Below are 26784 nucleotides of genomic sequence, written 5' to 3'. Positions count from 1 at the left end.
ATGAAGACATCAGGCGTTCTTGTTCTCGTCTTAGTCCTGCTTTACATCGATGCCAGCAGAGAATGGCCTACGCACACAGTCTGCAAAGAGGACAACTTGGAAATACATTACAAAAGCTGTGGTGAGATTTATTTTTTAAGTTTCTGTTTTCCTTTTAGTTGGGCAACAGAGTTGATCTTATGCAGTGAGAGAGGCTTATAGCCAGGTAGTGAATGAAAGGGTTACACTCCCAACTCAGCACTGGGCTTCACAGCTAAAATATTTTAGTCTTTCAAAAATAGCTGGTTTGACATACACACACCTAACTCTATTTATATAGAAGATAATAAAGAGGAAATAATATAATCTGACACAGAATAAGATGTCAGAAATTCAGTTCAGCATGAAAGAAAATTATGAGGATTTTTATTCTAAAAAAAGAGAGGAAGGCCCTAGATCTTCATCTGATCTAGTTGAGAGGCATCCGTGCCCGTGACAGAGAGGTTGGATTAGATGATCTCTAAGGTCCCTTCCAGCCTAGGCCATTCTAGGATTCTGTGATCTTTTTTGCCTCAGGACACCACAGACTCTTTAACGTACTGATATGCTGGTTTCCTAATGTGCAGCAACATGGTGAGGTGCTTTCTGTCCTCCCACTTGGAGTGGGAAGGGACCCGGTGTGACAGCAGGAAGGATTCCTGTTCTCTGCCACCGCCATCGTGCTTAGTGAGACTTCAGCAGCAGCACTTAACAGAGGCATTTCCCAGGGCCCATAGGGTTTTGTGTTTGTTCTGTAAATCTGCGGAGAAGAAAAGGAGCAGGCAGCAGTGGGATGACTGAAAATGAATTCACTGAATGGTGCCTGCTTTCTAGCTCTTGCTTTGCTGGCCTTGTGCCTCCTATTGTGCTGATCTGCTTTACAACTGGGACAAAGGGAATTAGATTCACAGACGCCTCATTCATTTGCTGCACGTGATGTGAAAAGCGATTCATGGCAAATGAGCACCCCAGAGTTTGTTTTTCTAATTCATCCTAATACAAAGGGTTTCCCAGGGGGCTTTTTCTCCCCTGTAGCTTTCATGCAGTTTTGCACACCCATTAAAATAAAGCCAGTAAGGGACAAGAGAAGTAAATAAATATTTGTAATGCTATTCTTTACTGGCCTGCTCCCAGGAGACTGAAGTCAGGCTGCACATACTACAAATGGCTATAATGCATTAGGAATATATTTAATTAGATATTGAACGCAAGCATTGGTATTAACTTGATTTTAGTAAGAATTCATTGTGTAAGTTAATTCTGTTCCCTCAACAGGTCTCAGTGTGCATGAGATGCCTTGACACAGAGGCACAGGGTACAGTTTGAGTCAATTCAAATTATGATGAAATTTGTCTGCCGGGCACGTGTCAGTCAGGTATTGCTGCTTATGAACGTCACCGGCTTAGCTAAAAAAATGCATTTGTTTAGAGCTCGTGTGTCACTTATTTTGGTTTGCCATGCACCAAAAGGTAAGAGGTATATTCATTGAGGAGGAATTCACAGCTTGAGAAGCACACACCAGAGATTATACAGGTCAGGTCCCAACACTAAAAGTGGTCTTCTGTTCTCCCAAGCACAGCTATGGGAGATGAGAGGATTACACAGACATGGAAACAATGCAAGAATTAAATCAGATTCCTTGTTTGAAGCCTGACTCCTCACTCCCTTACAGCTCTGGCAGATTCAATTGCGACAGCATTTACAGTGGCTGTCACAATGTTCTGCCCTGCCTTTTTCCAGAGCCTACCACACCTGGAACATCAGACCATGATGCACCATCTGCATTTCTGCTGATCCAGCTCATAGTCTGGTAGCTTACATAACGCAGAAAAATATACGGTGTTTTGGGCTAAGCCCAAAAATCTGTAAGTGAGAAGGATAAATCCAAATACACTGGTCTACATTCCCCACAGAGAAGGCACAGCTCTTACTAAGCTCACTGGCAAGCTCACAACACTGCCAAAGGTGCCAAGCACCCTTTCAGAAAAGGAGAAGCTTCATCCTCATTTCATTGTAAACCACAACTAGATGGGCAGAACATAGCTTTGTTCTTCAGCTCTGTCCGCCCCACAGGAGGAGAGAGACATACTAGTGCCTCAGTTTGACAAGACAAGAAACCTTCTTATGACAACTTTGTAATGTCAGCAAGCACAGAGTTAACATGAGGCAACTGCCCATACTCTTTACTTGTTTCAGGGGAAGGCTGCCCCACACATCCCTCCAATCTGAGGAATCCCCATAGTATTTCCTGCTCTACTGAAGATGTCAGGAGATGATATATATTTTGGGGATATATTGGCCATCTAAATATGAAATCTTGGGTAAAAGATTTCCTGTTGTTTTTGAGAGGGTCAGGATTTCACCTCTATTGCTGTTACTATAAACTCTAGGATGGTATCAGTGAACCAGGGTTGAATCAAGTAAAACATAAGGAAGTTGAGAGAATTTTAGCCAAATACTTCACAACTCTATTTCTGGAGCCAAATTCCTCCTATCAATGGATGAAGAGAGTTCAGTCTAAGCATTTAAAAAGGAGTTAAGTGTTCATTTTTACTTTGGAGTTTGTCAGATCCTCTCCTATAATGCAGTAAAAATCTGACTAAAGCCAAAAATATGAGCTAATATGAAGCAAAGAAGCTTAGGTGGATAACTGAAGATAGAGAGCAATCTCCAGTACCCAGGAATTCCCTCTCACAAGCACTTGCTCTAGGTGCCTTCTGCTCCTTTAGTGTGTACAATGCAGGCACACATCAGGTCCCCACCTTCACTCCATGTTCTGGATCCTATAGAGGGGATCCCTATTGCCACCCACATAGACTAAACTTTCAGTAACCAGAATCTTGAGGCACGCATCAAAAAAAAAAAGTGCTAGACATGACCCTAGTGATCAAGAAGGCACTTATTAAAAAAATACACAAAGTAAATCAAAGAAATTAGACAAAAATTCTCAGCAGCAAGTCCATGGTGAGAAACTCAAGCCAAGAGATGAGTGGTCTAAAAGTTAAGTAAAGAGACAATATGCTGCCTCCTCTATATAACCACAGGAGACATAACACCGAGACAGTCTATAAATACCAAGGCATTTCCCATCAGTGCCACTCTTCCTCCCAGGAAGAAGTGACAAAAAAGAAGGAAGATCTCAAATGACCGCAAATCACTTTAGAAACCTGGGCAGGGATCCCAGGAGAAAAGCAGCACAGGTTAACATCTCCAGCTGAGAAAAGAGAACTGTAATTGGCAAGTCTATGCAGAGACATGAAAAGAACCTGCTACAGAAATGGTTGATTCCTATCCCTTTTAATTTCACAGTGATTCTTACAGTAATGACATTTTTGATCTTTCCAGTTACATTTTAAAATTGTCTAGGAAGGGAAAGGTGGGAAGGCAAAGGTAGCAAAGTGCCCCAGGCAGATGGTAGTGCTGTCCTAGTGTCAAGCATCCACTGGAGACTACAAAATACAACTCCTCAACACACCTCCCAGCAACTGCTTCCAGACCATTCGTGTATGACCAAGTGTTTTAATTAGCCGTGGAAACATTCTTACAACATACTGTTCAAATGGGTCCTCTTCGTAAGGTAAAGCAGGTGGTTGCTGCTGCAGACACGTGTAGAAGATTTCCCAACTATTTTCACAGCTCTTTCTTGAAACGTTAGTTGGGCTTATGTCAACAAATCAGTATTTCAGAACGCCTGATTTTGTTTTGACCAAACCCAGACTGGTATGCTTGGGGATTAATAAAGCCCTACGTTTAGATTAAGACCTTGGAGATTTCAGAGCTGACTGAAACTGTAGATTTCTTGACAGTGTAGAAAAGGCCACTGATAAGACAGAAGGTTCTCAGAAAGGGTCTGGAGATCATCAACAATTAAGGACACTGGTTTCTATGCACGGGAATAAATAATGGGAAATTCCAGGGCAATCTTCAGGAGGGTCAAAGTAGTAGTATTTGAAGATGGTATCATGAGAAGTATTCCCTAGGCTTTGTAAAACACTGTTCAGTCCATACAGTAATTTTTTATTTTTTTTTTGCTATAACAGGTAAATGTATTTCCCAATTCATAGCTGACTGTGTTTGCTTTTTCTTCTTTTTTGAATCCAAAGCAAGGTTAATAGGCATTAGGTGAAGCTGGAGGACGAGTGATCAGTATTCATTTCAGTCTCCAGAACCTATATATGAAAGTGCTTGCACCCTTCTTTACAAGTTTCACATCTGCGTATCTACAGATTTTAAAAAATTAAAGCATATTTAGGGATATGAGTAACCATTTGTTTAATCTTCTGTGAGACAGAGAAGCAAGGTCCTTTGATCACCTAGAGAATTATTTTTACGTATAAAAATAAAGAGTAAAGCCAGACTGAACTTATGTCCACTGAGCTCCACAATTTCTTGCCCAGCTCTACATCACTTCAAGCAGGGTCATTTCTATAAAAGTTTTTGCTGCCCTGTGTTGGTACAGTAGGAGAGAGCAGCACTGCCCACTCCAGTATGAGCTAACACTAGATTGTTTTTATAGGTAGAGAAATTCTCTTTTCTTTAAATTTGCGAGCTCAGATTTGGATCTGAAGTCAATAGAATTATTCTGGTGTGTACTCTGGTCAGATAGCATAGACATCTCCTGTTGAATTCTGCTTTGAGGGAACTTTTCAGTGCTCAAAAACTAAAAAAAAAAAAAAAAAAAAAAAAAGCAGAAGCTAATAGACTAGTTAGATTAAAAGTTTCTGATTATTTTTCTCTCCACACTGATTAGTTTCAGTTTACTAGAGTCTCCCTTACTCAGCCCATCACATCCTTTCTCCTACACACTGAGAGATCAAATATACTATTTCTCTTTAAATCCTTTTCCCTTTTTAAAAATACACGACATCCCTCACTGCTCTATCAATGATATCAAATTGTAAATCAACTGTTATCGTTATAGCCCTAATTTTACAACATATCACTTTGTTTTCTGTGTCAACCAATGTTACTAGTCCTTCTCCCTCCCTGGCCACATACTTACATGCTTTAGTTAAATGATATAAGTAATCCAATATTTTCAGCTGGCAAAGAAAACTGCAAAAAAAATCTCACCTCGTGCATCTTCAGGGCAAACATTCTTCTAGATACTTGGTGAAAGAAAGTTCTTTTTCCATTATTATTTGGGGGTTTGGCAGACAGATTGAGCCAGATGCTTCTCTTGGAGTTATTTATTTATTTCCCTCAAGCAGTCTCCAGCAATTTCTCCTGCTTCTAAATTATTTAAAGCCACATGACACCAACTCCCCTCTGATCTTTTGTTGCATAGATCGCTAATGGGCAAACAATCAAAGAACTTGAGAATTTAACTTGAAAACACTTTTTTGGTTTGTTTGCTCTGTCCAAGCCATCCTAGTATCATGGCCTTGCTGCTATACTCATCTGGTATTTCTTATTTATTCCAGAGGGAAAGCCAGATGTTGACATGCATATTTCTGGCACCAGATCCTAACAAATGGAAGCTATCATCAGAATCAAGGTAGCAAGGATATGAGTGCATACGCAAATCTTTTAAAGTTTTGAGTTCTTCACGAATTAAAACTACCTTATCCATTTCATTCTCCACTTCATTAGGGAGGATTAAACCTTTCTTTTCCTATGTGACCTCTTAATGTTGCTCCGATTTAATTTTACTTCTTCTTTTAGACAGGGGACAGTACTTAGTAAGTTTTAAAATGTAAAGGGTAAGGAGGAGCAGGAGACAATTTCATACCTCCAAGGTACTCTGGCAAAGACATTAGGTTCAGCATCTAGACTTTAAACCATTTAGCAAAATCAATATTAATGCTTTCACAGAGACTAGTAGTACAGAAAATCAACCTCAGCTGAATTTTTCTCACCATGCTTTAAATTTTCCCATCTAATTTAGTTCTCAGAGGTCTCCTCACACTGACCGTTACCTCACCAAATCAATAAAGGTCCTGCATCATGGACTGCAAAAGAGGGTTGTTTACGTGTGACAGCCCCTCCTGCTTATCTCCAGCTGCTAAATATAAACTGGTAGGCACATTTTCCCAACTATCACCTTTTGGTTGTTGTAGCTACTGAGTCACTAAAGAATTGTAAGCAGGAAGGGTAACAGCCTACAAGGCAAGCCAAAGGAAAATGCATTCTTCCCTTTGGAAAGAAATAGAAGAGACACACCTAGAAAACTGTATATTGCACTACACTTGAGAAGTACTGTGGGCAAGGCAGAACCGTCATTTCCTAGTGTATGTTAAATTTGAGTCTCTGTGGAGGAAACAGTCTAATATACTAAACAGTCTAATATACTAAACAGCTACGTTAACAGTTTGATGAAAATTTCAGATTAGCTTCCTGTATTACATGGAGTATAAACTATCAAAAGCCACACTTACTGCACCAAGGCAGGAGCAAGAACAAACCACAGTTGCTCATAAAGTGCTCCAGTGTAAAGTTTTCTGTGTAAGCACATGAAGTATTGCTAGGCTTTCTTGACATTCCCACACCGTCTCATCTAGAGCTGTCTTCAAGGCCTCAAAACACCCCTGGACCCTACAATCTTTACAGTTTACCAAAGAAATTAGAGGCAGGAGATCAGGTTCTCACAGCTATTCAAAGTCTCTCAGCAAAAATATCCAGAACAGTCTAAGAAAAAAACCAACACATCTCAGAAAAACGCAAGAAGGATTTCAGCATTGTTGTGTGCTAGTGTCACTGCACCAAATTCAAGGATGCTTGTGGCAACCTAAAACTAGGGAGGAACAGTGGCCATCAAGGACGAGATACCTAAATACCCTATGCAGAACCACCACGTACCAAACCCAAAACCTTTGATCCCTCCCAGGCGCTGCTTTTAGACTCAGGAGAGCTTCCAGTTGCTGAAAGCTACCACAAATTAATTCAATGTACCAGTTTCCTCTTCACCTGAAGACAGATGGCTCCTGTCAAACAATCCAGCGGTGATGGGGCAGGTGGGAACCCAGCTAGTTTCCTCAGCAGAGGGAGCCTGCCGTTCCAATTAGAGTTTACTGCCACACTCCAGCAGTGGATTTCAACCCATCCTGGGAAAATGGGAACATTTATCCCATTTATATGCTGCTGATTGCTGTTCTGTATAATCAGCAGTAAAGCCGGCTATCCCAGAGCATGGCATGTGTTTAACAGCAGGGCAGTCACTAGTAATGTTTGGTTCTATTTCTGACACAAGTCTGTTGTGAATCCCCAGTCATACTGGCAAGCACTGATGTCCAGAGATCTGTCTCAAGTAGAGCAGTATAAAGAATGATATAAAAAAAAAAAAGAAAAAAACACCAACACCCAAACACCCACATGAAGAGAGAAGAGACAGATCTGATTAGGAATACAGGCAGTTACTGTATGCATCTTACTCATGCAGCGCATGGTGTTTTCTTACCAACAGACAGAATAACAACGACTTTCTCCCTCTAATACATTCCCTGCTGGGCCCAAATTAATGCAGTATTTTCTTGTTACACTGCTGTAGCTGAAGCCTGCCCTGCCTCCCATTCTCTCTCAAGCTAACTAGGACAAATCAGGATTATCAAATACAAATACAGATCTGTACGTGCTCTCTCTGAAAGCCAGCATCTTTCAGTTTTGTCTCCTCAGATTGGCTTAGACAAAGCTTTGTCATACCACGAGAAGCACAGAAATCTCCCTTTTTTCCACATATCACCTCTAGGCAAAAGGAAGGAAAGTCTCCATGAACCTTCAGACACCAGATATCCCCTCGGGACCTGGCAAACAGCTCTAACAAGCCTGCTGTCAAGAAAGGTGGTTAGGGCAGGAAAAGGCAGGAAGGCTCAGGTCAGGTCTTTGGGAAGTCTGCTTGCTCGTGACAGCCCCATCCCCAAACACAGCCCCCACACTTGCTGTCTTTACAAGGGCTTCCCTCCAGCTCCTTGCACCACACAGCTCCTCACCCAGGCCGCCAGAAGCTCCATGGCCACGGGTGACAGCTGAGTGACTTCAACAGGGCACAGGGAAAATCTCTCTCCTCCATCTGCCACATTTCAACCCCTTTGCTCACAAGCTGAGCCCTCCACCCCACATCTCTTCCTCACGCCCCAAATGCTGCCGCTATTGCAGTCAGTGCCCCAGCAACATGTCTAGAGAAGCTACCAGCCTTCTGAGTTACTGTTTCTGAATATTTTCAAATTCAGACATCAGTTATACTCAGCAATGAGTTTTATTTGAAACAGCAAGAGACAAAACCTTCATCCATTTTTAAACTGATTTTGTAAGATAGACTTACCTTGCTCCAAAACTAATAATACCTGTACCTTAATTTAACCATTCAGTATCTAATTGCTCTTTTATTATTGTTATTCAGTATTCTTGAGGAGTGAAAAGGATGTAAGTATTGCATAAACACTTTTTTTTTCTTTTTAAAGCCATATTTTAAGTTCCTCTTGCTAGTGTTTTGGGGCTTTTTAGCTTATAGACTATACCAAGACCAAATCTTCCAGCTCCCCTCAACAGCCACACACATTTTACAAGAAAGCAAGCAGAGTTATTCACTCCATTAGACATCTCCAAAAGCTTCAGGTTTAAGTAGACCTCAGAGACAAGTTGATCACATCATTCACAAAGGGGAATTCACACAGTCTGTGCCCCCTGGACATTAAGAGTACATGAACTGTAATTTTCCCTATTCCTTCACCTTCATGTTCCTTAAGCAAGCCAGAAAGGTGCAGGAAATAAAACATACTCCTCCTGCAAATGAGGGCAGAGTGCCTGCCTGAACTAGGCAAAAGCCTGGAGCTGGTTGCGTCCCAGGTGAGCGTCTTGGGATAAAGCACCCTCATGCTAGACACAGCCAACAGGGGTCTCAATTTGTTCTGCTTCCCTCTGGACAGAGGGTCACTCTGCTCCTCCCAGCGGTGTCTGGACATGGCAGTGGCACGCAGCGACGGCAGGCCCAAAGGGAAGTTCATTAAGCTGAAAGTGCTCAGGGAAATATAAACGGACAACCAGAGAGCTGCTAATTCACCTGATGCTTCTTCCTTGGTACTTCATAAGTAGATTTCAGAGTCAAATATAACCTCCAGCATTCAGGTTAATTTATTTAAATAGACATTAAAGCGAAAATGTTGAGTGAATACATAAAGTCTGAGATCCCAAACAGTTCCTCATTCTTTCCTTCTCCTTTCATCACCTTGAATGTTGTAAGGACTAATGATTTAATTTTATTAAGAGCTTTGAAGGTGAGGAGTGTTGGGTAATTACTAAATATGTTTCTTCCTTGTGCTAATTTCCAGCTCCTCTAGCACCAGTTTGTCCTTGAATGACTCTAGTCAGGTGCAGCTATGTTATTCCGTTCAATTCGGTGGCTTATCTGCTCCTAAAAGTGTTATTCTGAAACACCCAAAGCTTACCAATTTGTAGTCTTCTCACCACTGCAAGACTTACAGATGTGGATTCTTACTAGCAAAGCTTGCCTGCTTGCTGCTTGTATTTGCTCATACCACTGATTTTCATGCTCATATGGAAACAATGTGGTTTTAGAGCAGATTCAGACAAGAGTAAAGCCAGCAGAGGATAGTTAACAAGATGGGAGGGTAGAGAGAATAATAAAAGACAGCGGCTGCTATACGCTAGCCCAGCAAAATTCCTTAAAATTCCAGGTGCTTCCCATCTGGCCATGCAGTTTCTGTAATGCCCAGTTAGTCTTCTAGCAGCTCAGGCTCTGAGGAACATGGCCATAGCAGCTTAGCACATTATAGTTCCCAGCTGTTTGCTTCATCTTCCATCTGGAGATCACCTCCTGGAGCACAGGAGGCTGTGGGGTGTAAGGGCAGCCCCAACTCACAACCCTGTAGCTTGATGCGCACCAAGGATCGGCAGGAGCTTGAGTTGGTGGCCCCACAACTGCAGCAACTGAGGCATGAAAGCATCTGTCGTCCCTGTTACTGGGGTAATAATCTCCAAAGGTACAAGGCTTGCAACCAGGAGGGTCACAAATGCACCACTGTAAACACGTCTGGGCTGATTTACTTATAAACCTTCTGCCAAGAGCAAGAGCAGGAAAAGAAACTCTAGGAAGAAACTCGTTGGAGCTTCTAGGCTGCACTACACACACCTGCTCAGTCTTTTAGAAAAACTCAGCCAAATTCACCGCTATGAGCCTCTCGCAAGAGTAAGCCAGGCTGAAATCTCACACTGTAGGTGCCCTATAAGTCATATGCAAGGAAAACCACATACCAAGTCAATAGAGCAATAAACCTCTACTCAAGTAAGGCTGAAATGGGAGGTGGGACACGTGCAGTCAGGTGGCAACGTGCCATGTAAGGGGCAAGACACCAGGTACATCCCAAATTTCTCTCTCACAAAGCAGGACTGTACTACAGGAGCCAGTCTTCCCTGCAAGCTGTACGTTCAGTGCTAGATACAGTTGAGAGGTCAGCATTAAAGCTACAGCATCGAGTTCAAATAACAGGTCTGAGAGATCTTGCAGTGCATTGTTTACAAAAGCCACAGACTTGCCTCTTTGTCAGAGCTGTAAAGATTTAGAACAGTCTAGAGAGAAACCTCAGTCAAAATCCTGCTCCAAGATACCTTCATGCTAGATATAAACATTTACAGCCCAAATCCTTCTTGCTAGATAGAGAGGCACCAAAAAATGCTCTTCTCCCCCCTCAATAAGCAGATTTTCACCAATAAACCTCAGCATGTTTGCAAAACTTCCAGCAACGTTTTGTGTGTTGGTAATATATCAAAGCTGAACTGGAAAAGCAAAACTCTGTAACCAGTTGAAGAATTTCTAGCTTTAATTATGGAAGATGGAGCAGATTGAAGGGAGTGGGCGGAGGGAAGTCTGGGAACATACAGTACCATGCACCATGAAATGTTGCAGGGAAGTGGAAGGCTGAAGGGCAGCCCCACGTATTTTAGAGATTTAACGGTAAATGTTATTGCTCTGCACATGTGAAAGACATAACACGTATTTTTTTCAGTCTAACCAGCTCACTTGGGACTGAGGCAAACAAGGAAGAATAAGTATTAAACCTCCATGAGAAACACACAGTGACTCACAGTTGTGCATCCAAGATTAAATAAAACCAGCAATTGCCTCAGGTTGCCTTTTGCCACACTATGGCACGGTACCTCAGTTCATAGTGCACAGCTGAATTTACAGACATCTTCACTTATCAAATGGTTAAAATCCGCTATTTTCTTGAATTTCCTTTTAGCAGCAACCTTTCTGCCTACATGTTTTGGAATCCAGACTCCCTGGCACCATAGATTTAGCAACCAGACATCCTTTCAATTGATTTCAGCATGAGGCCCCCACACACACCACAATATCTGAGAACTTAGATTGCAAAGTCATAGACTGAATTTCTAGAGGGAGATGGGCAGAAAATTAATTGAGGTTTCTTATGTCAGTGGAAAAGTTTCCATTTCTTGCAACAGAATATCAAGAAAAAATCCAAGTCCTCCGATTAACAGATTTTGTTGGAATTTCTCATTTCTTCCTCTCTGTGGACCAGACAACACTTCTATGAATACACCAGAGTCCTATGCTGCGCCACCAGTGGCACAGTACAAGATACTCACGGCTACAACGTACCACAAAATGTCATATGGCAAAAGATCTCAACACACAGAAAAAACAAACAAACAAACAACAACAACAAAAACCACAGAGGTGCAAGAAATCCAAACTTAAACGACCGTGAGGTCAGGTTCATTGTAAGAAGCTCGTGCTTTCCAGAGAAGCCCCACTTCATAAACATCCCCTTTCCATCCAAGTCATCAATAAGAGATTTTAAACTAAAAATTCAACTTCCAGCCCTAATACTACAATTTGTTGACTAAAGTACAGCCTAGCCCCTTGGAAAAGAGAAGAGCATTGTATATGTTGCAGTCCCATTTTCGACCATGAGTCTCCCCGGAAATTACAGGGCCGACAATTTTAGCCATTTGACAACAAGCACTGTTTGTGGGCATCAGTGTCCAAGTCCTCTAAACCTGAGCAGCTGCGTCCTGAACTTTATCATTGCAACACACATGAAACGGAAATGAAAGGGGCTCTTGCAGAAGTCCAGAGGAAAGAGGAAACCAAGCCCCAAGAGGCAGTAGAGATCAGAGAGGAAGCAGGCATAACGGTCCTGGAGAAAAAGAGAAGTTTGGCATGTTTTCCAGCTGGAGCAGGAAATCGTTCTCCCACCCGATTGCAACAGCTTCTGAAGCCACAATAACAAAGCGAGAACTGACAGGGATGCAGAAAGGGAGGAAAGACGATCATCTGACTCTTGTCACACTTGATCCAGTAAACTTCAGGCACTACCTTTTTGTCCCAAGCAGATCATTCACTTGAAGACACTGCTTTAGTGCTGTGGAGGACAAAATGCAGCAGTGACACACAGAACTGTAAGAAATACCTGTGCCTTTTATCCCCCTCCTTCAAGCAGTTACTTTAATTTACCAGAAATTGAGACTTGGGAGCTCCTTTTGGACCACACTAACAATCCACATGCCTGCAGAGCCTGGCTTAGAGCCTCCAGCTCCTCCCAGCACTTGTGTTCATTTCACGTTCTCCATGCTTTGGTCACCTGGGCTTGCTCCCTGCCAGCTGTTACAGTGGTGTCCCCCTCAGCTGCAAAAAGTCGGGTCAGAGTATGGAGATGACAGCTCAGCCTTACAGAGGACACCCATGACTCAAGTTTCACCACAGCATGAAAGGGAAATTCTCCCAACCCATGATTTTCAATTCAGCGAGAAGATTATCTCAAGCAACAATAAAACAGAATTCAACTACAAAACCCGTATTTTGTCACCACCAGCTCTATGTAAACCAGGCAGCCTATGGCTGCTTTTGCACATGTCACAGTCACTTCTCTGGTTTCCACAGGAGAAGTTGGATGGACAGTCTGGCTGGAAAACCACCACGAGGGACGAACCTATCCCTAAAGCAAGTCTTGAGGCTCAAGATGATATGCTTCCAAACTGGCCAGATCTTTCAGTCTCCAGCCACAGCTCTGGGAAACACTTGCATGTGCTGTTGGTTGTGGCAACTGAGCTGTCAGCTGCCGCTGCCAATTGTCACCAGAGGGTGACATGTTGGCAATCCATCAGGCATCGCATGGAGTCTCGTGGACGCTCACAAGGAAGAAGGTGGAATTGTGGAGGAAAGCCATTATGTCTGTACCAGAGCTACGGAGCTTGACTCAGAGAAAAGGGTACCGTAGGAAATGCCGAGAGTCACATTCACACCAGTCATTAGCTGTAGGACTTTCTTGGAGCCCAGGTCTGCTAAAGTCTTAAATGTAGAATATTTCCTGTTCTAGAAATATCACACAGTGGTGGGTCCAGCATGAAATACAGCAGGATCTTAGTTACACCATTTTTTTCCCATTTTTGGACTTGTCATCCCATTTCAAGATTCAGTCTCACTAAACCATCTTGAAATGCAAATGAATTAAAAAAAAATCATCATAACCAATTGCTCATCAGTGCTGAGGCGGGAATGGGGATGCGCAGAGCCTGGGAAGAACAGTAGTGCTAAGATTTCACTGCTGAATGAGTATTGACTAGCCACCACCATGGGGAATTTGCTTTCCCTGAAGCTGGCTCATTTTCCCAACACAGAAGATTTTAACCACATATAGGCTATCACCTGAACATGCTTCAGACTGAAGTGGCAGGAGGGACAGAAGGAGCTATTAAACACAGTGCTGAGCACATTTTGGAGAATTTTTAAGGAATACTTAATCTGTTTTTTATAACAATTCTGTACTTTAGTGTTTTCTTCTATACAATCAGTATCCCATTAAAAATACAATCTATTACCTACTATTTTCTGTCTCCAAACAGATCCCCAGCAAGATTTTGCTTTCAGCATTGACCGTTGTTCTGACATCACAACGCACACCTTTAACATCAGAGCTGCAATGATCCTAAGTAAGTGAATTGCTATTCTCTCATGCCATAAACAGGTAATGCATGTATGAGTGCTGGTATTAAGAAGTAAACAAGGGTGACAGCCTTCTCTAAAATATGAACAGGCTTCATTTCTGAAAAATTTCAAAACCTGTGCAGGGCTACAGAAATGTCAATCCTGTTATTTCAGCCTCAGACAACATAAGCCAGCCTAAGCAGGTCATACCAGCCCCTCAGATCCTATTCCTCTCCCACTCTACATTTGTACATAGAGTAGCCAAGGTGGGGTCTGCTCTAGAGCTTGTCTTCACACCTAAGTTGTCTGGAGAGAGTCTTATTGAATGAGATGGCTACGGCACCCACACTCCTGTGTCAGCATGACCTGCACACTCCAGATTGCCAAGGCCGACCCTTGCAGGTAAGACACTGAAGGGACTCTCACAGAGCAAGGTGGGGGCACCTATGTCCCCCTTTTCCTTGGCATGCACAGAAGCATGTTGGGACAGTGCTAGCCTCAGGAAACACAGTCATGCCACCAGCTCACCACCTGCACTAGCTGAAATTATACCCTTCAGCACTTGACTGATCAGCAACAACAGGGCAAAAGCAGAACTGCATCTGAGCTAAAGGGCTGGGTGCATGAGTTAACATTAACCATAGCTTGCTTTGTGATACTCACACAGGAAAGCCACCTTCTTGCAACCCTGTTGGCCCCAAGTTCACAGAAGTTCTGCTATATGCTTCCAGTGACGAACATAATGTGTGTCCAGTGTCTTTTAACACTTGAAGGTGCTTCCTTGTGTGCAAAAAGTGAGATATGTTGCCCTTTAGCCTGAGGAGCATCAGTTTCCAGGTGGCTGCAAAATTAAACAAGTCTGCAAAATCATGTAACAGGCATTTGCAAATCCTTTTCCAACAACGCTGAGTACAGGACCTCCCTCTAAATCCAGTAGCCTCTCTGGCTATATTGCTGTTAGCAAGCCAGGTACAAGCAGGCAACCTCCCAGCACCGCCAAGCTGCTTTGCTGTACAGGCCTCAGGCTGCTCCTGGGGGGCCCACTGGGTATGGTCCCGCTGCTAGTGACAGTAGGAAAGGAAGTTCAGGTGTATGGACACAAGATTTACTATGCCAATTCGCCTCAAAGTCAGAAAATAGTCATGGGCATAGTCTATTTAATAATAAAGATATATGCTATTACATCACCTATTATATACCCTAATGGACTTAGAGACCTGGTTTTGAAGCATAGATTTCTACATATTAGAAATTTGCAGTGAAAACATTCAACAACTTAAACAGCAGCAGGGGAAGGAAAGAAAAAGAAACCGTGAAAATGAAGTAACAAGCTTATTTATTCTTATACTTTCTCTGAGCTCTCTTTCTGCATTGTTTGCAGGACACAGCATCAAAGAACTGTATGTCAAAGTTGACCTCATCATGAATGGGAAGACCGTCTTAACCTATTCAGAGGCGCTTTGCGAGCCCGGTCATTCTAAGCTTATTTTCTGTGGAAAGAAGAAAGGAGGTAATTTAGGTGGCACTCTAAGTGTTTGACGGCTACTGAATGCTCCAAGCAGGATGCACCCGCTGTGCTGTTGAACGCACCAATACATCGCAATGTTCTGTTTACTTCAATAGCATGTTAACAGATGACAGGAACATAGTAGGACAGAGACATTTTAATTTCAGAGCCTGCTTTTTCCCCTAACCTGTTTGCTTGCTTTTCTTTTAATCACAGAATACTGCACACACATGGGATTTCAAGTCTATGAAAAACAGCTGTCGTAATGTGACCCCATCCAACAGCAGAGAGGTCCATAAGCTTTATTTATAGCCACGTGATTGTCATGTGAGCAAGAAGTATGAGAAAAATAAAGACCAGTTCTGCAAAAGAAATGAATAATCAAACAAACAAGCCATTCTGAACATGTTCTTCACTATTAAGCAAGTAATACTTCCTATCCTCAAGGGCAGTTCTTAACTCACTTTAAGAATTATGCTTGAATAAGGATATTTGTACCAAGATTCTATCTGATGCCATCTATGGTTTGCAACTTGTTTCTACTCAACACATGCCTATTGCAGCAGTTGGATGATTTCAGTTCATGCCACTAAAATTGCCAGCTGGCACAGACTTGCACCAATTAGTTTACAGTGGCATTAGCTTCCCCCAGAAAGCAGGTATCTTCGGTCCCAGGTGCACCTGGGCACTTCAAGGTCCCTCGTACCACAACCCAGCCCAGGTAGTGAACAGCTAGTCATTGTGTGTCTGGAAGAGCTACGATCATGCTTCTTGTACTGTAATATCCACATCTTTTAAACAGTTATTTTGAAATCCCTCTTGCATCACAATCATCTCTCTAGGTCTATTCTGAAATAAACAGGTAGAGCTGCAGGCAAATTTCAGAGTTTAGAGGACCAGTTAGTTTCTGAGGCTCTGCCTTCCTTTACTTCCATCTTCATCCTCATAACACCACAATAATTCATGTGTGAGGGTTATGAGTTTAAAGATCATGCATAGCACTGCTGCTAAGTCAGCCCCTGGAAAATTACTGTGACACTTCATACAGCATAGAAATTTCACAAAGAATAATAGAGAAATGCTACATGAGCAACTAATTACGTAAATCCTGTAAGCTACATAGACAAAAAATTAATTCAGAGGTTTCCTCAATTGAATTACAATGAATGGGGAAAAAAAAATCACCCACAGACTTACTGAAAAATTATCTTACTCTGGTGAAGTACTAAATAACATTCTTTAGAGAATACATTACGGAGAAGTAGAGTCAGTCCTGGGCTGAGCAAAAAACTGCTATTCACACATTAAGCCACAAAGCCAAAACCTCTTGGGGTTTTCAAGTCACTTAATCTTAAACTGACAGGTGATTGTTTCTACTAATTGAAGTACATTATGATATAAAGCCATAGTTGGTTGCTTAAATAACACTATATATCTTCATTTAGAAGCATCTCTAAGTTAGTGCAAGGACCTCTGCCACACACTTTAATACACATCCCCTTGTTCAGTAGTTTTTGTTAAGTGGTTTTATTTAGTAATTAAATCACAGTGGGAAAGAAGTGAACTTTCTCAGACTGAGGTTCAAACTGAAAATGTGGTATTTCTTAATTAGTTGACATTTGATTTAACCTGTGTTTTAAGATGCAGAGTTGAGTAGAAGACCTGTTTGAGGCAATTCAGTAGAGCCACAATTTACCACATTAGCACTGCTGTTAAGTCAGACCTAATACCCGTGCAGAAAGGGCAGCATTGCGACTGGCCAAGTACACAGCCTAGCAAAGGTACAAAGCAGCAGAGAGCACTTTCAGCTGAAGCTTTTCATGCAGATCCCCTTTTTCCCCCTGCTGTACAGGTAACACTTTCAACATCTGGCCAGATCTGACCTGTGTTCAAATATAGTTCTGCATGGAATTTTCTTGCCTTCCACAAGGATGCCAAAAATTACCTGTTTCTCCCTCTCCCAAAATGAGACAGAACTTAATTCTGCTACGAGCTTTGCTGGTCCACTCACTCATGTGGATGTGCAGAGCAGAATTGACAAGGAAAAGGGACTTAGGAGAGCCAGATGTGGCAAAATCTTGGGTGTTTGGGTTGTTTTACTTTTCCCTGCTATAACACTGCAGTTTTGCCATGACTGGAAGTTTTTTAGGAGAATTAGCTGGAGGTTTCATGTTTGTCAAAATCATACAGTATTTACTATTTATGTTAAGCCAAGGTCACATCTGGCACTGCTTACTGAGACTCAATAGAATTTTCTTTGAGCTATATGCCTGTTATGAAGTTGAAAGCTCAAATGTGGCAAAGAAACAGAACATTGTCCATTTAAGAACAATAGAAACAAAGCTGCTAGATTTTGTGGCATACCAGGAACTCAGATCTTCCTCTTTTTTTAGTAGAAAGTGCTGGTTATTCCCCATTTCCTACGAAGAAAACAGTTACATAAGATTTAACAGATTTCCCAATGCAATCACTAAAATCAGACAAAAAGACCTGCCAGAGTAATATTTAGCAATGCGCCAACTGCAACTTGCAGGCTTAAAACAAAGCTTCCTGACAAAATATAGTTGCATCCTCTGCAAATCTGAAAAAGTTTACGCCCAACTGACAAAAGCACCATCAGAGCACTTGCACGACTCCTTGTGCACGCTCCCAAACCAGAGAGAAACCCCTCTCCCTTCAGACCGCCATTCTTTACATTATTGTCTCTTTCAGTAGGTGTTAGCGAGCAAGTTCCCAAAATAGTATTAGCATACAAAAGTAGAAGATGTAACGTGAATCACAGAACTGGGCATCGCATTGAGAGCTTACGTGCGTGTTTCTGAGAAAGCAGCTACACCACAAAGCTAAGTCTTTGGGCTGATACTCAACAGCATCTTGCTTAGCCCATCTCATTTTTTTCCTCCCGTGTAAAGAGAGTGGATGTTTCTCACCCACATACCCATATATGTATTTCTATGTGTTTTTCTCACTTGACTATACATCCATAGGCTGGCGGTTATTCAGATCACTCCTGCATCCCTAAAACTCACAGAAGTTGCATGTCAGTTGTATGGGTGCACGATCATGTCCTAGAAGAACTCCAACATGTAGCATTTAAGAACTAAAAAGATGTAAAACATAGAAAAAGGAAGAGGTGGGTGCAGATGTACAGGGCCTTTATATAGTATGAGAGTGTGAGAATGTCTAAAGAGTTTCAGTGCAAGGAAGATTTGAGAAAGAGAAGTGAGAATTTCATTATAGGTGTTTTGTCAGGGATGAGAGGCATCTTCACGATAAATGGTAACTAGTAACTTGAAGCAATCCTCAGGAAGTTCTTACACATATGAAAGCTGCACTTCAGAGCCACCAGGGGCCTGCTCACTAGCAGGAAAAAAGACTAAGTTGCTTTCAGTAGAAACAACAGTGAAAAGCTGCTACAATAAGTACAGTAATATCACCTTTTATAAGCAGCATGTCAGAAATGTTTTCCAGGATACTCTACAGAAATCACCTTCAGTTAAGTCTTTAAGGAAAAGGGCTGAAAACAGAAGGTGGACTGAAAGCACATCACTGATGGCAGTATGTTTTATAGACACCATAACTTACCAGTAGACCAAGAAAGACTTTTTTTATTGGAAAAAAAGCACTTGTGACTTACACTGTTCCCAATGTTTGTGCATTTTTCGCTAATACATCTGGAGAGCATTCTTTCAGTGAGCTAGGCTCAGCGTTTGTGACAGACTTACTGCAGCAGATGTGTTCATTCTCTTTCAATGGAGAAATGTAAAAATGTATGAATATATGGAGAAAAATGTATATGAGGGATGCTGCGATAAACTAAGTCCTTAAAGCCTTGCAGGATGTTTACACTTATGGAATTGTAGCAGAAAACCTCATGCAAGGGGAATGTTGAACAAGCTCTGAAAAGTCTGATCTAGCCAGCATAGGCACTGAGGAGCTTGCCATGGACCAAAGTGAATATGAATGATAAATTTCAGTAGATCTATGGGTTCATATTATTTCCTGGCAGATCTCAACCACCTGAAAGTGAAAGCTGCCCTTGCTTTCCTATTAAGATGTACTTTCAAAGCAGCATAATCCTTTCCCTCCCATCACAGAAGCAAAGAATTCACAGGAGTTTTCTAGAGGGCTGGTTACAGAACCACAGAATGTTTGAAGTTGGAAAGGGTCTCTGAAGGTGATTTAGTCCAACTCTCACCTACTTAAGCAGGGCCACCTACAGCCAAGTTGCCCAGGACAATGTCCAGTCAGGCTTGTTTAAAATATCCAAGGATGCAGAGTCCACAGCCTCCCTGGGCAACCTCTGTCAGTGATAAAAAAAGTCTTTGTGATGTTCAGGAGAAACTTCCTGCATTTCAATTTGTGCCCACTGCCTCTTGTCCTGTAACTTGGCACCACTAAAAAGAGTCTGGCTTTGTCCTCCATACCCTTCAGGTATTTATACATATTGATGTGCTCTCACCTAATCTTTCTGTTCTCTAGGCTGAAGAGTCCCATCTTCCTCATCCTCTCCTCATTGGAGAGATGTTCCAGTTGCTTAATAATATCAGTGGCTACTGGTCTCTTTCCAGTAGCTCCACATGATCATAGAATGATTAAGGTTAGAAAAGACCTCTAAGAATGTCAAGTCCAACTGTCAACACAACACTATCATGATTATTAAACTGTGTCCCAAACATCACACCTACATGTTTTTTGAACGCTTCCAGGGATGGTGACTCCACTACTGCCCTGGGCAGCTTGTTCTAATGCTTCAGTATGCTTTCAGTAAATAATTCTTCCTAATACCCAGTCTAAACTTCTCTTGGTGCAGCTTGAGTCCATTTCTTCTTGTCCTATCATTTCTTACTCCGGAGAAGAGACTGACCTCTACTCACTACAACCTCCTGTCAGGTAGTTGTAGAGAGCAATGAGGTCTCCCCTCAGCCTCCTCTTCTCCAGGCTAAACAACCCCAGCTCCCTCAGCCACTCCTCATAACACTTGTTCTCCAGACCCTTCACGAGCTTTGTTGCCCTTCTCTGGACCTGCTGCAGCAGCTCAATGTCTTATACTGCAGTGCCCAGAACTGAACACAGGATTTAAGCTGTGGCCTCACCAGTGCTGAGTACAGGGGCATGGTCATTTCCCTGCTCCTGCTGGCCACACTATTTTTTGATACAAGCCAGGATGCCGTTGGTCTTCTTGGCCACCTGGGCACACTGCTGGCTCATGTTCAGCCAGCACCTCCAGATCCATTTCTGCCAGGCATCTTTTCCAGTCACTCTTCCCCAACCTTTAATATTTTATGATTAATAACTGTGAACCACAGTAAGATCTGTGGTTAGAAAGACCTAAATAAGGCAACGCTGAAGAACAAATCGGTAAACACAGACCTTATGCTGGACACACAGCACCTAGCTCCACAGCTGAAGGCTCCCTAAAAAAAAAAAATAGTACAGCCCATGAGAGTGATTCCATTGATTACTGAGCAAAGGCAGAGCTACCACATACCAGAGTAATCGCAGAAAACTTCAGACATGGCTGAGGCAGAGCCCTAAGACTGCATTCATCTAGCTCTGATATAATCATTACTTTGGCACAGCAAAGAGGAGGGGAAAAAATAGCTTCTACCTACACTGAAGGAGATTAGCATTGCCCTCATTTCAGAAACAAATTTATGGCCTGGTGACTCCTACTTCATTTCAAAATATAGGCTTTGCAAAGCTTGAATGCTGTGTTTGCATGTTTAAATTCTGGATGGTTTTCCAACAGCCTAGGTGAGACTGACAAGCCCCATGATCCAAGAGGAGTTTCCATGGCCCTGTGGAAGAGGACTTTGAGGAAGGGTGATCTTTCACAGCCCAGTTTCCTCTCCACTTTCACCTGCTGCTATCCAAGATTTGCTAGGCTCAGAGGTGACTGAAGGAGAGACAGTCAAACAAGGCTCCCTACTGAACAAGAGGACACGCAAGCCGTGAGCAACACCACTGCATGGTTCGCACCACCCTGAGGGGGCAGCTCGCAATATGCTTAGCACACATCAACACACACACACAGCTCAAGCCATGCAGTCTGCAGTGCCTTTAACTCCCATTTACACTCTATTAAAGTTGCAAACAGAGAAGTAGGCTGCACTGTATTTTTAAAATTCTTGAGTCACGCTCTCTGCAGCAAAGATGTGTCAGACTTCAGGGCTCTTGCTTCGTGCACAGAAGCAAGCAGCAATAACGACTGCTCTGTGAAAAAGAAAGACTCCTTGGTGTCCAGGTGAAGTAGCCAGGGATGCAGAGGGCAATAAGTACAGTACGAGAGCTGCAGCACGGTTGATCAGTTCAAGAGTGACAAGCCAAAACATACCAAAACAGCAAATAGAATAAGTAGTAGTTTTTTTCCAGGGCAACACTGAGAAGTGCTGCATCGTCTCCACCTCCAAGGATCATTAGAGCATTATGTTTAATAAACTCCTCATTAATGCAAAAGTGTAGAACACTGGCAATATCCCAGGTTTCTCCTATTCTTTTCCTAGTTTTGACTACAAGTTTGCCACAAGGCACTAGCTAATATTTTATTGCATGTGTAGGTAACACCTTCCATAGACTTTTCCAATTCAGATACCTGCTGCATGGTGGGAGGGACCATACAAGAAACACATTGCAAACTTTTTGTCCAGCCTTTCACAAGAAACAGTTTAAACCAGTACAGTGAGGCTGGACTAAATCAAGTCTATATAAAGCAACAAGCATCAAGATGCCAGCACATACTCATAAATATGATGAAACACTTACTCCTCTGTCACTGTCAAAGTAAGGACTATTTCATGACACCTAAAAAAAGAGAATCCTTAAACAGTTCTTAGACATTTCCATGAGTTGTGGAGGGCAAGTTCTGCAAGAAATTCTGAAATATTGAAACATGTATACCTTTTTTTTTTTAGTCAAGTCTGCAGTATGACCTAGTGAGCTACGAAAAAGTAGGAGGAACTGCAGAACAGCTTGCTAATTCTGTCCATTAATGCCAAAGTTGCCCTTTCTTCAAAGAGCAAGCACGCCTCATGACTAGGGAGATGAGGATCAGAAGGTGGAACTCCTGGATTCTATTTCAGTCACCAGCAGAACTTATGATGGCTCTAGTACATGTAACTTCTTGGTGGGGACTCCTCAGCAGCAAGACAGACATTTTCTCGTTACTTTAAGGTCATGTTCAGCAAGCAGTCCTAAGTCCACACCTACGGAAACACTCAGCTCAGATTGTTTTTTCTTAAAGTTACCAAAACCGCACAGTTCAGCTATTGTAGCTGCAGGTGTTTAACAGATCATGCTAAAGGGCTTGCGCCTGGCAATCCCCCTCCCCTTTCATTTCCCCATTTGCAGGAGGCACGCTGACGTGGGAACAGCCACCCAGTGGTGTAAAGCTGTGCCCCTCTCCTCCACTCAGACAGGGGCTGCAGGTCCTCCTCGAATCCAGGCCCTGCCCTGCTTTCCCCATAAGGCAGCAACACCCTCACATCTCTCCCTGGAGGGCTGTTGCAAGACTGTGTGTAGAGCACTTTGCAGTTCCGTAACGCTTGTCACTGGAGCACTTTGAAGTGCTATTATGAAAAAGCATCTACGATCAGCTGCTTGTTTCCTTCGTGTGCTGCATGTCTAACCACCCATCGCCATTTTTGCTTTTCAGAACACCTCTACTATGAGGGACCAGTCACACTGGGACTCAAAGAAATCCCACAGGTAAGGTGGTCACAGCTCTGCACCCAGGCAGAAGGGCTTTTCGGGTCACAGGACTACGAGCAATCACATCAACACATTTCTGCAGTTTAGACCAGTAAAGAACAAAACACCACCACAAAAACACACAAAAATACCACACGACTCATGAATTATTAGTTTTAGCTACACAAATTGAAATTAAACTACCCCTTGTTTTATTACATAAGAATTAACCACAGATTGAGTCATCTATACATACATATCCTTCAAGGTGCTCTCTTATAAAAATTCATTGTGACAACAGCATACACGCTGAACAAGATCCAAGGAAGAGAAGTGCCAGACACCTGAGCACCTCTTCTCCTTCCAGTTACTAAACAGTACAGGCCATATTGTGCTTGCTCAGAAGAAGCACAAAAAGTTACACAGATTTGAAAGGCATTTTTAAGCATCAAAACATTTTGTTCCCCTTGCACCGTTTTAATTTTGAACTTGTGCTGTCAGCGCCAATATCCCTGATGAGACTATTTTGGCAGAAAATACGGGCAAGTCGTTTAGCAGTTCCGAAACATTGACAGGAAAGGTTTTGGAGGAATTTGATTGGGAAAAGTGTAATTCTGTTTCTAGGAAGAGGATTATTTCATAGAAACATTAACACTTATGTACTACTGATGGGCTAATCTCTTGCTTTGTGTTTGTCTCATACAGGGAGATTACATTGTTTTAGCAAAGCTGACTAATGAAGATCACGTCATGGTCGCTTGTGCCGAATTCACCGTGAAAAATTATTTAGATTATGATTATTAACAAACCAGTTTCACGAAATCTACAGACTACTAAAGCTATCCAAGCCAAGTGAGCTGCTTGCCTGCTACAATGATTCTGAAGGAAGTAATTCTCACATGGTGGTTCTAATGCTATTCTTCTTTAAAACTCACTATTTTCAAGAAGTCACTAGACCCTCTAGTGGTAATTTTAGCTCTAAATGCACACTGTAGCCCACTTTTTTGGTTCTAATATATACAGCTGCAGGTAGAAAGTATCCGATACCAACATTCCCATCTTAGGATGAAACTTGCACAAGGCAGAACAGATAGGCGTGTAAACATTGTTTTGTAACAAGCTATGGAGACTCCATTTCTAACACAGGCTGAGGAAGACTTTCATATGCATCACATATTACGTGGTTACATCACTCAACGTCTTCAATCTTCCCTGGGGCCTGTCTGGAGCCTCCACCGGTATAGATTTTGTTACAACCATGGAATAAAGACCAAACAGAAGGAATATGCCTTTTTTTCCAGTGATCCATAGCCTATCACTGGATTCATAACACTTGAGTCTTCTGGAGTCTACCTGGAATTTTTTGTTCTTTAATGTCAAGTGATACCTGAATCATTCTATACCTAAGCTATGTGCTCTTCTTGCTCCTCAATAAATTCATAATGAAAGAATAAGTCTTTCTCATTTCTCCTCATGATTCTAGGATCCACTCAAAGCTTAAAGTGTGGGGGGCGAAAGATTGAGGGAAACAAGTTAAACAAGCACTTTTTTTGTTGTTATTATGAAATATCAGTCATGTTGACACATATGCTAGCAGAGGAAAAACTGTTTCATGCCTTGAGCATGAAGCCTTAAGAGAAGTAAACACAAATTACACTCCCAGGTGCAGGACATTCCCAAACCCTCTCATTCCAGGAGCCTTTGCAGCTGACATCCCTGATGGGTAGGTAGAATAGCCAAGCACAGGACAGCACATGGGATTAGGAACTTGGGCTGGAAAGTTGGCCAAGCAGGGTTTCAGCCTAAGAAATGCCTCAGTTTCCTCTTTGAACTGCTATTTCTAATTTGACACCTTTGTGCTTGGTCAAGCAACAAAAACAGGGCTCATCTTCATTGATCCCAGCACAGCTGATGAATCCCTTGCTGTCCCAGACAACCTATGATGTATTCACCCTATTACACCAGAATTCAAACACATTTGACAACAACTGCATTTGTCTTTCCGAAATAGCCTCAAAAAACTTAGTAACAGCACTGTAGCAACATCCAGGCTCTGAATATATCTCAGTTTCCCATGAGCCACATCCTCCAGGGATTTGCAACCTAAGCAAGAAGGCAGTTGGGTTTTGGCAAAAACAAGGATCTGCACATTTCCAGCCAGCTCACCTTAAAGTTGGAGGGATGAGGCACGAGTGAGCCCCATGGCCAGATCCTGGGGTCTCAGCCCTTGCTGGCAAGATTGTCTGCTTTGGAGGTGTCTTTATATTGTTACTCCTGCTATCCTGAAAGATGCTACTCTTCCCATAAAGATCCATTGTTTAAATCCCATACATCTTCCATACGCTCCAGTGTAGCCCTAAAATAACGCCATTTTATTCTTCTGATCGTGCTCTGCAGCATGAGAAAGAGGAGCAAGGGGAACAAGCTGTGTAAATAGTGTTATTCCAACAAAAAGCAAGGTTTTTTTTGTCCCAGAGGGCACTAGGAAGGTAATGCATGAAGTTATTTTCACCCTCAGGTCTCATGCAATAGACTATGATGGAGAATCTGTCTAGAATATAGACCCCAGTCTCTTTAGTGGATTATTCTGAACTAACCTTCCTGGGACTGACAAATGTTTCAGTGAGACAGATGGGAAGGGAGTCTGGTCCCCAGGAGCCCCCACAGGGCTCAGGCAAACACAATGATCAGCGTGCTACAAATACACTCAATAATCAAAGCTGAGATAAAACAGCTACTACAATGTTTCTACCAAGCCATACACAGCCTAGTCACAGAGACTTCTGCATCGCAGCAGGCAAAGTCCAAGACTGCCAGACATGAACAGATCTTCCATTGCTCCTTTATACCAGAAATCCCCAGATCAGCCTGATGGCCCACCCACAAATCTAACTCTCACCCATCCAGCCTCATTATGTGGCTGTATGCTGCAGAGACCCTCATTTCCAGCCTTCCTGGACCCCATACGGTGGGTGTAGTACCTTCCTCACACAGCACAAGGGAGTTGGCTGTGGCAGATAGAAGGGCAGAACATCACATATGGTTCCTTGGGACAGTGAGGGGGAAGTCTTGCTTGCATTGCTCTGCCAGCCTTCCAGATTGCTCCAGTTTTCCCCCAGTACCCACACCTCCACACAAAGTACCCTGGCCTAGCTCTGACTAGACAACGCAGAGTCATATAAAAATAAGAATTGTGAAAAAAAAAAAAGTATTATGAAGCAATTCTCTGCAGACTAACACCCACAGGGTTAACTTTCTGCTGTTTGCTCTTTCTTGGATGCTCAGCCCAGCCTCTCCTTCAAGGCAGGGACACTCTGTGGCTCTTCAGCACTGCCCTGACCCAGCAAGGAAAGCCATGGTATTAGCAGGTACAGTTCCCCATTTGCCTCTCCAGTGTAAACACCTTAGAAGTTGGCCTTAAACTGAATGTGAACTCAAGGACACTGGTGCCTGCAACAATGTCCCAAACAGAATTAAACACCATAAATTAAAAAAAAAAAACAACCAACCCTACAGCAAGAAAACCTCACAGCACACCCCCAGGAAAAAAAAACACAGAATGAACAAAAACAGGGATAAAAGAAACCATGAAAAGGAGGTCATAAACAGAGCTGCCTTTTTTCTGTTGGTTTTTTTTATGTTAAAAAGCAAGATGCAAAATGTTTGC

General features: G+C 42.5%; 1 protein-coding gene across 1 annotated transcript; it reads left to right on the top strand.

The window, feature by feature from the left end:
- Positions 1-24080, top strand: LY86 (lymphocyte antigen 86). Its single transcript, XM_009872996.1, has 5 exons — positions 1-121; positions 13840-13926; positions 15303-15431; positions 23083-23135; positions 23823-24080. Exons 1-5 carry the CDS (start codon positions 1-3, stop codon positions 23919-23921), a joined length of 489 nt encoding a protein of 162 aa, XP_009871298.1. The 3' UTR covers positions 23922-24080.
- The last annotated feature ends 2704 nt before the right edge of the window (positions 24081-26784 follow it).

This window comes from Apaloderma vittatum, unplaced genomic scaffold (assembly GCF_000703405.1).
Source record: "Apaloderma vittatum isolate BGI_N311 unplaced genomic scaffold, ASM70340v1 scaffold8757, whole genome shotgun sequence".
Classification (NCBI taxonomy): domain Eukaryota; kingdom Metazoa; phylum Chordata; class Aves; order Trogoniformes; family Trogonidae; genus Apaloderma; species Apaloderma vittatum.
This window is presented reverse-complemented; position numbering and strand designations above follow the sequence as displayed.